Here is a 9,059-nt window from a genome sequence, read left to right on the forward strand (position 1 = left end):
CCCCCCCCCCCCCCCCCCCGGTTTCTTAAACAGCAAGCAAGTGGGAGAGCTGGCCTTCCGGCTCTACTCATTTCCTGTCTCGGCAGAGGAGGGGCGTTGGAGGTGAGGGAGGGGGAGGAATATGTGATCCTGACCCCAGGTTGGGTGCTCCTTTCCCGCTGCAGAGAAGAAGGAGATCCTGACGGGCACCAAGTGCATCTCAGTGAAGGCGGCCAGGCGGCGCTCGCGGGCTTTGGGCGCCGAGGGGCGCCACCTGCTGGCACCTGCGATGGAGTGCAGCAGCCTGTCTCTGCCCTCGCTGAGTGAGGCCGATTCGCAGCCCCCGGGCCCTCTGGCCTGCAAGCGGCCACCCAGCCCCACGCTGCAGCACGCTGCCAGTGAGGACAACCTGTCTAGCAGCACAGGCGAGGCCCCATCCCAGGCAGTCGGGCCTGTCGGCGACGGCCCCGGGCCCTGGATGCGTGGCCAGAAGAAAAGCCCGGGCAAGAGACGGGAGGAGTCCCTGGAGGCCAAGAAGAGGAAACGGAGGTCCCGGTCCTTTGAGGTCACGGGGCAAGGGGTGAGGCAAAAGACAGGGCATGGGGTGTCTGCGCCCCTTCATTGTGGATGAGAGCCTGGACTCCTCCAGAGGCCCCAGGGCACCTCCAGCCCTGCGCCACCCTCCATGCCTCTGTCCCCGGGCTGGCATGGGGGTATACACCATACGGCTCCGACTCACCCCACTGTTCTCCAACCACCGCAGCTCTCCCGCCCCAAGACACACCTCGTGGGGCCCCGTCCCACAGAGAGCATCTTGGACCACAGGGTGCCCGTGTGTGGACACCCAGCACCTGGTATCCGGCATCTGGGAAAGGTCACGCTGCCTTTGGCCAAGGTCAAACTCCCTCCAAGCCAGAGCACGGGTCAGTACCAGCGAGGGACGGAATGGGGAAGGGGAGCCCTTGGCCACCCCAGGAAGGAGGCGTGTTGATTTCCCTGTACCTACGGCTGTCCACAGTTGGAAACCGGGCTCTCACAGAACATCTATGGGACTGGCCTCTTGGGCTTGTGCCCCTGAGGAGTTCAAGGCCACTAGGATGACCAGAGAGGGAGTGGGAGGAATTCCTAAGCCCCTGCTCCTGGCCCTTTCTCTGTTGCAGGCCCTGGGGACTCCTCACCCCTCGCTGTTCCCTCCAACCCAGCTGGTATTTCCCGACGGGCTGCCCGTGGGCCCCGCCTGCCTCATGGCGCAAGCACCCATGGCAAAGACGGATGCTTCCGGCATACCTGAGGGGACTGGAACCTGCCCTCCTGCCCCCAAGGCTGGATGGGGTGTAGCAGAAAATAGGAGGTGGAGGCTGGGCGGATGGGGGTGACTTGCGAACAGGAGCTCGGGATCTCAGAAGGCTGGGGCTCCTGAGGCCCAGGAATCATGAGGGTGCCCGCCCAACACCTCCATGCTTTTGGTGCCACTAGGGAAGGGAGGTGAGCCCAGGAAGCATGGCCAGGATGACAGGACTTCCTGGCCTCCCTGCCCTGAATAGAACCCCGTTGCCAAAACCCTGTAGAGACATGCGGCCAGACTCGGCCTTGGACGTGGAAGGGTGGTGAGGTGAAGGGAGCTGTTAGTGGGACAGGGCCCCTGGGCTCGAGTCTGGGGCAAGGCCATCCTGGATGGTTGGGGAGGTCACTTCAGTCACCTCACATACTATGGTTGGGGCAGAGAAGGATATCTGGTTTTGTTACTTGGCAGTATAATAATAAAATCCCATTTGGGTCTTGATGGTTATTTTGGAATCTAGACCTTGTCTGGAATGTGGGGTGCTCGTGACTGATAAAGAGGCAATCCGACTCCCTTCCTCCCTCCCCAACACCCCATCTCCACCTGGCCAGTTCCACTGCATCAACCTACAAATACCTGGGAGAAAGGAGTTTTTCTCTAGACCCTCCCCGGGAAGGGTGGGGCTAGCAAGGTCCACTCATGCCCCCTCCCACCAGCCTTCACACCTGCTCAGGGTGGGTCCCATGAAAGATCAGAGTCTTTTGGTGGACAGAACCATACAAAGCCTAATTAGCCAAATTGAGGGGAGGGGGGCACCCTCTGGAAGTCAGGGCTCAGAAATTGCCCAGCTAAGCCTCTTGAAAAAAAGTCCAGCAAGGGGTCCTGGAGGCCCCCAGATTTCCCAGGCTGGCTGACCCATTTGGTTGCCCTTACCTGCCCTGTTCCGTGTGGGGGTGGGGACCTTCGAGAAAACCTAATGAAAGGTGGGGGAACCCCGCACCTCTGGGACCATCCTTGGGCTGTTTTAACCCGGGAGCTGGGTAGTTCAATCATCCCCTCGGCTCGCTGAGCATCGGTTTATTCAACCAAGAGCACTGCCTTCGAGGCAGCTGTGAAATCAGCTCCTGAAACCAAGCATCTGGTCTACCACCCCTCCCCTGGACGCCACCCCAGCTTCAAGGCCACCAGCACCTGGCCGCCCAGGGGACCAATGGAGGCACCTCCATTCGTGGCACGCCTCCCACATGCCGAAGGCCATCAATGCCAGGCCTCAATTTCCCACTCCAGAGGCGCCCCCCGCCCCCCGGCCCACTTGGCTACTTGGGGGTCCGGATGAGGGTGTGGTAGACCGGCTTGACGATGAGGTGCAGGTGCAGAGCGTTCTCCACCAGGTACTCGGAGTTGCGCCGCTGCAGGTCTGCGTGCGCCAAGAAGTCACCGGCCTCCTCGCTGCTCTGGTGGAAACTGTAGGCGTGGCGCACCAGCAGGCGGCCGTGCTGGCGCGCCCCCACCAGCACGGTCTTCTGGAAGCTCACACCCGCCGCGTCACCGCCGCTGCTGGCCGGCGTGACCACCAGGCGCGGCCGGCCGTCCTCTGGACGCGCGGCCGGCAGCGCGGTGCCCGCGGCGTCCGCGTAGACGGGCCGCAGGCTGACGGGCAGCCAGCGCGGCGAGAAGAGCACATTCCACGTGACCCGGCGTCCGGCGTCGTGGCCGCTCGGGCCCAGCTGCGTCTGGAAGCTGGTGCTGCGGTCGTCGCGGGCCGGGTTGTTGATGACCCACGGGGCGCCCCAGGCGGGCGCGAGGTAGTTGCGGGGCAGGAAGGCGCTGCCGTTGACGTCGAAGAATTTGGCGAAGTGCAGCGGCGAGGCGGCGTGGAACTGGTAGGCCTGCAGCAGGAGGTCGGCCACCGCGTCGCCGTGGCGCGCCAGGGCGGCCGAGCGCGCCTGCAGCTGGAACAGTTGCGCGGGCGGGATCATGGGGTAGCGGATGGCCCGCAGCGCGCGCTCGGCCACGGCGGGGGGCGGCCGGGCGCGGCCCAGCCACGTCTCCAGCGCGTGGAACAGCTCCAGCTCGTCCTGCAGCACCAGGTCCGAGCGCGGCAGGAGCTGCCCCAGCAGCTCGGGGCTCACGGCGCCCCACTCTGCGCTCCCCGCCACGGCCGACAGGTTCCAGGCCAGGAACTGCAGGCAGCTCTGGCGCAGGGCCTCGTCCCCGGTGCTCACCGCGTAGTGGTACCAGCCCACCGCTGGGCCCGCGCCGCCCGCCAGGTGCGCGCGCATGTAGTCGGCCACCCCGCGCTGCAGGGACGCCACGCCGTACTTGGTGGCCAGCCTGTGCAGGGGGATGGCCTGGGCCAGCAGCACGGTCAGCTCGCCGCAGTAGAGGTACCTGCGGGAGAGGTGTAGAGATGTGGCACGGGCAGGGCAGGGCCGGCTCTGCCCCACGCGCGCAGGGGACCGGCCTTGGGTGTGGGCAAGGTGCAAGCGGAGCAGTGGACCCTGAGGCTTCCTGTCTTCCTCTCAAGGACCCTCCTCGCCCATCCTGCTTCACCCCTCTTCTTTACGCTTCTCTGAGGACATGGAAACAGCATGTCGTTACTGAGCATCTATCAGGTGCCCTGCTCTAGGCCACAAGACAGACGAGGCTCCTGCCATTGTGGGGTTTACAAGCCGGGTGCAGATCCATATCCTACTAGCAAGTGGGCAAATCATTCAACTTCCCTGAACCTTATGCTGATCAGCTGGGAAAGCGGGAAACAGGGCCGCTGTGACAGCTGTGGGGAGAAGGAACGAGGCGCGGGGGGGTAGGGGGGCGCCGGTTGCAGGGAAGGCCGTCAACAAGGGTTAATTCCCTCTCCCCTCCCCCTTTGCTTGCAAGCTCCTCTTTCTCACTGCATCTTTCCTGTCTTCCGGCTGGCTCACTCACTCCCTGTCGCTGTCTGCTCCCATCCCCCTGGCCACCCTTCCTGCCAGGTTCCCACTGGCACGGGCTCTGCCCGGCTGTGGTGACAACTGCCCACAGCTGTCTCTTCTTTCCGCTGCAGTTTAGTCTCACATGTTTGCCTCTGGGAATAAAAGATGGTTTCTCAGCCTCCCTTCCAGCGGGCGTGGCCATGTGACTGAATTCTAGCCAATCAGAGGTCCGCAGAGGCGCTGTATGGGATTGGGGACGTGGGGGGGGGGGTTGCCCTTCTGTGTTACCCCTCTTCCTATTGCCTGGAATTCTGCTGCCATCTTGTCTAAACTATTAAAACGGGGTTACTTTCTCTGACTCTAGTGTGAATGGCGCCCTTGTGCAGTGCACTGGAAGGGAGCAGGAGATAGGAGAGAGAGCTGGCTTACTCTCCCTGGCCCTGAACTTCAAACCCTGACCAGACACAAAAACCACATGGAGGCTCTAAAACAAACAAACAAAAATGATGGCTGGGCCCAACCCCAGACCTGAAGCCAGTGATCCAGAGCCAGGTCCGGGAATCTGCAGTTTTTAAAAGCTCCCAAGGCCAGGTCTGGAAACAGCTCTGCCAGCATTGGTAATTGACATGAAAATGCACAGAGCTTGCAGGCAAGGGCAGGGGGGTCACGCTGCATTTTGCAAGAGGGCAGAGGGAGGAGGGATGCATGGGGTGGCTGCACTGTCATCCCCATGACCTCCGGGGGACGGGTGGACATCGTGTCCGCTAAGGGGCCGAGAAGCCAGGGCCTTGGAAAGGGGTGAAGTCTCCCCACTAACCCTTCCGCACCTGATGAACTTGTCAAAGACCGCAGCACAGTCCCGGGGCTCCTGAAGCACCGCCTCACTCTGGTTACTCAGCAGCTCCCGGAACAGCTCACTGTGCAAGCCCAGCAGCAAGCGGTGGGCGTGGAAGACCCGGACCTCGTCGGTGCCCGCAGCCTGCACCCGCAGGACCACATCGCTGGCATTGCCCTGCCGCAGAAGCTCTTGCAGGCGTTGGAGCAGCAGCTGGGAGTGGTTGATGGAGGTGCCCGTGGATTCCCCGCCAACATCGGCTCTCTGAGCTGCAGCGGGAAGGAACACGGCGCGGCTGAGAAGGCACCTGGGCCCCGGGGTGCGATCTAGGGGCACAGAGGGACCAGCTGGAGACGCGTGTGCTTGGGTGTTGGCAGAGGGCAGGCAGGTCTGGGGAGGCCGTGCGCCTACCCGTTTGTGCCCACGGAGCTTGTGGACGCGTGTATGCACACACAGGCACATCCTAGGTGAGGAAGATTGTGAACCTGACCCTGAGCAGACCCTGAGATGATGCTCTTGCAAGGGGGGTTGTTGATTCCCGGCGAGGAGAGATCATGGACCAGTGGGGGACAAAAATGCTCAAAACTGATCTCCAGGATGCCAGACCCCCAGGCAAGGGTTGAGGAACCACTGGGTCCCCACCCCTCTCACCTCCTGATAAAAGCACAAACCAGCTGATTAGACAGGCATTCCGTACACAAATAAGCACTGTAGTCTGGGTCTCTTGATACATGAGGGAAGTGACAGGAGTCAGGGTAAGGCTACTTGAGGTGCTGAAATCAGGGACGGCTCCCTGAGGAAGTGACAAGAAGGAGCCAGCCCTGCAAAGGCCCTTGAGAAGGATGGGCTCGGGGTGCTGGGAACAGAGGGAGGGTTGGGGGGGGGGGTGGGCAGAGCACTGAGCGGGAGGGGCAGCATGAGAGGAGGCTGTGGGGAGGAGGAGAAGCTCTTTCCAGGCCCAGCTGCCCTCTTGGGTGCTGACCTCTGAGACTGAAGTCCACTTGCAGGAGGTGGCTTGTGGGGGACCAGAGAAAATACAGAGGTCAGGCTGCAGCTGGAAAGGGACTCTCACGGTCCCATCCGGCCCTTCTGCCATGTTTCTGGGGATGCCGTGAGGGTCAGATGGGGACATGCACTCAGTTACAGAAAACCCAGTGATAGAAAATGCAGCCAGCGGCTTCCCCAAGCAGAGAACAGTGTGAGGAGACTCAGAGGGAGACAAGGTGGGTGCCTGAGAGCAGCAGATGAGCACCTGCCCCAACACACACACACACACACACACACACACAGACACACACACACACACACACACACAGGTCCATGGCCCATGTGGACTATGGCAGAGAAGGCTCACACGACAGCAGAGCATCTGTGTGTCAGAGAAAGGGGAACAGAGGGAGAAGGGGAGGGTGAGAGGTGGGTGGGCTGTTAATTTCCCAACCCCACCTCCCCAAGCTGTCACTATGAAGGCCCCGAATGCTGATGGCATTACACTCGGCCGCTGCCTGGGCCCACTTGTCTGGGGGAAAAGGTCTTCTTGCCGTTAAGACCCCTGCCTGCCCGCCCTGCCCTTTTTCCCTCTGAGGCCGGCCTCCTCCACGGAGTCTGCAGTGATCAAATCGCCCTGGCCTGCTGGACACCGCCCCCTCCCGGCCTCGTGGCGCTAGGGCCCAGCAGTCCTGCCTCTCTTCCCTGCCCTCCACCCTCACCCCACCCACTGCCCACTCACCTGCTCGAGTGGCCAGACCCACCAAGGTCAGGATGGCCCAGAAGCTGGCCCAGGACCCGGGCTTGGCATAGCCCAGCCGAAGCATCTTTGTGCCCCGCCCCTGAGCTCGCTGGAGGGACCTCGAAGCCCAGACCACTGTGCTCACATCCCTCTTCCTTATATAGGATTCAGCACGAGGGGATGGCACCCCCCTTCCGGGCCAGCTTCCCTCCCCCCACCCAGCCTCTGCTTCGGATTGGTGGAAACTGGCCCCAGCTGTTGCCCAGGCAACCACTTAAGCCAGAGAGCTGCGGCCTGGGGCTATTGTGCTGCCCGCGGGCCCCCGAGGGGGACAGATCCGGCACCCTCCCCCACATCTTCTACCACCCAGCGGAGCCGGTCCTTTCTCTCCTGGGAGGTTTTAGGCTCTCCAAAGGGCAGGCAAGGGGCTCCAGGACCTCTGGCAGCTGCTGGCCCAGAGGGTCCCAGTCCCCTCCCCCAATCCCCAGGCACAGTCTCCGTCCTGGCCCAGAATACGCTTGGCAGCATCTTGGCTAAAGTGCCATGGTGAGCAGGCTGCAAAGAAGGCCCCGGAAGAAAAGAGGGAAGAGCTGCTTGGGCCCCCATCCCTCCCCCTCTTCCATTTTGGGGTGGGCTAGGTCTTCAGAGAGGAGAGCAAGGGTCTCGAATAGGGGCCCGTGGGGTAACTCGTATCACTTTCGTGTTCCTTGTCGAAGCCTGTTCCCTGCATGCTCTGGGAAGGGTGATGGGTCTTTCGAGAGGCCCCCTGGGGACTGGGACCATCATCCTCCAGGATCAAGGTGAGCTAAGGTGGCAGGGCTGGGCACAGCAGAAGCACCCTGGGCTGGGCACCACTGCACGGGAGGCCCTCCGTCCAGAGCAGGGCTGGCCCTCGGCAGACAGCCCACCCCCGGCCCAACTGGCACAAAGCTGAGCATCGGGACTGGAGATGCTGAGGTGGCCACCTGTCTGCCCTGTCACTTCCTTTAATTCACCTTCCCTGAGTGCCTCGGTCTCTAGGCTCATCTCTTGGAAGGCTTCTTTTACCAGCTTCTGTCTAACTTCCAAATGTAATTTTTCCCTTCCCAGAGTTCCAAGGAGACACACGGCAGACCCGTGTGTAGGAGAAACTGAGGCAGAAAGCTGGGTGGGTTGGTGCACAGGAGTGCTCTTCTAAATCCAAAGGAACAGGGAGCGGAGGGTGGGGCCTAGAACTCAAGGGCAGTGGGTGTGTCCGAGTGTCCTGTGGAGGCCTCACCTTTCCGGGAACCGGGTGGGGCCCGGCCCAGCTCTTCCGGGGAGGGACTCCTTCAGGGTTGATGAACTGAAGTGGGGGGGCTCCAGATAGATCCAGCTCAGTTTCCCCCAAGGCTGAGTCCTTGACTGGGGGTGGAGCCTGCCCTCGCTCGCGGTCTGGATCCCAGGCACCAGCTCTGTGCATTGATTTCTGCTCCCGGCTGGCACAGCACAGAGACTCTTACAGCCCCACCCCCTCTCCAGCGCCGCAGAGAGAGCAAGAATTGGGTCTGGCACCTGCCTCGTCCGGGTTGGCAGAGATGGAACCATCCAGCCCAGCGGAAACCCCTCCCGGCTGCCCTGACCTTCACGCCTGGCTCCCCTCATCCAGATCCACCAACCCTTGGCTGCCTGCCTGCCCTTCCCATGGACTGTACCACCTCCCCGGCCCGGCCCAGCAAGACAGATCCTCAGTGTGATGGGGTTCTGGGCCTCTGAGAGCATCCCTGCTTCCACGGGCAATGCTTTTCGGCAGGAATGTTATTGGTGATAAGGAGATGAGGGTAAGAGAACCCACTACTCAGAAAACCAGCTTTCCATAAACACGTTTCTTAACTCCAGACTCACCGAGGCTGCATCTGCCTTTCTGGAAGCATAGCCCACGTTCGTGGGAATCTCCCATGCTCTACTTAGAAGCCAGGACACCTGTATTTTCTAACCATGCTGGGTAATTGTCACGCACACCCCCAAGCTAAGATTTATCTCCCAGAGTTAGACAGATGCCATTTCAAGGGTACAGGGATCGCGAGGCCCCAGATTACCAAGGACACTCAGAACACTCAGAAAAGTCACCTCCGACCAGCCCCCGACCTCTGAGAGGCCCCACCTCCTACAATTACTGACTTCATTGCCCGTAAACCTCCTTGAATGATTTAGAAACTGGCTTTCCAGGGGCACCTGGGTGGCTCAGTCAATTAAGGGTCTGAGTTCAGCTCAGGTCATGATCGCACAGTTCATGGGTTCAAGCCCCAACTCAGGTTCTGTGCTGACAGCTCGGAGCCTGGAGCCTGCTTGGGATTCTGT

At 61.5% G+C, this 9,059-nt stretch overlaps 2 protein-coding genes and 1 long non-coding RNA gene across 5 annotated transcripts in view; 2 read left to right on the forward strand and 1 right to left on the reverse strand.

The window, feature by feature from the left end:
• KIF19 (kinesin family member 19) overlaps positions 1-1,768 on the forward strand; it is a 26,322-nt gene extending 24,554 nt beyond the window's left edge. For all 3 annotated transcript variants that reach the window (XM_040452290.1, XM_040452289.1, XM_040452288.1), the window contains 3 exons: positions 165-559; positions 743-902; positions 1,140-1,768. In XM_040452290.1, the coding sequence (XP_040308224.1) occupies positions 165-559; positions 743-902; positions 1,140-1,270 (686 nt within the window). In that variant the 3' untranslated portion in view covers positions 1,271-1,768. The remainder of the gene's footprint in view (positions 1-164; positions 560-742; positions 903-1,139) is intronic.
• Positions 1,769-2,323: 555 nt separating this feature from the next.
• On the reverse strand, positions 2,324-6,897 carry BTBD17 (BTB domain containing 17). The gene is made up of 3 exons (XM_040452291.1): positions 6,741-6,897; positions 5,004-5,280; positions 2,324-3,652 (listed from the first exon to the last, which is right to left on the reverse strand). The coding sequence occupies exons 1-3, from the start codon at positions 6,823-6,825 to the stop codon at positions 2,578-2,580; spliced, it is 1,437 nt and encodes a 478-aa protein (XP_040308225.1). The 5' UTR covers positions 6,826-6,897; the 3' UTR covers positions 2,324-2,577.
• A 194-nt stretch (positions 6,898-7,091) lies between these two features.
• Positions 7,092-8,596, forward strand: LOC121015384 (uncharacterized). The gene is made up of 2 exons (XR_005783805.1): positions 7,092-7,540; positions 8,241-8,596. It is a non-coding gene; the product is annotated as an uncharacterized LOC121015384 (long non-coding RNA).
• Positions 8,597-9,059: the final 463 nt, after the last annotated feature.

Source organism: Herpailurus yagouaroundi, unplaced genomic scaffold, assembly GCF_014898765.1.
Source record: "Herpailurus yagouaroundi ecotype Mexico unplaced genomic scaffold, PumYag 206, whole genome shotgun sequence".
Taxonomy (NCBI): domain Eukaryota; kingdom Metazoa; phylum Chordata; class Mammalia; order Carnivora; family Felidae; genus Herpailurus; species Herpailurus yagouaroundi.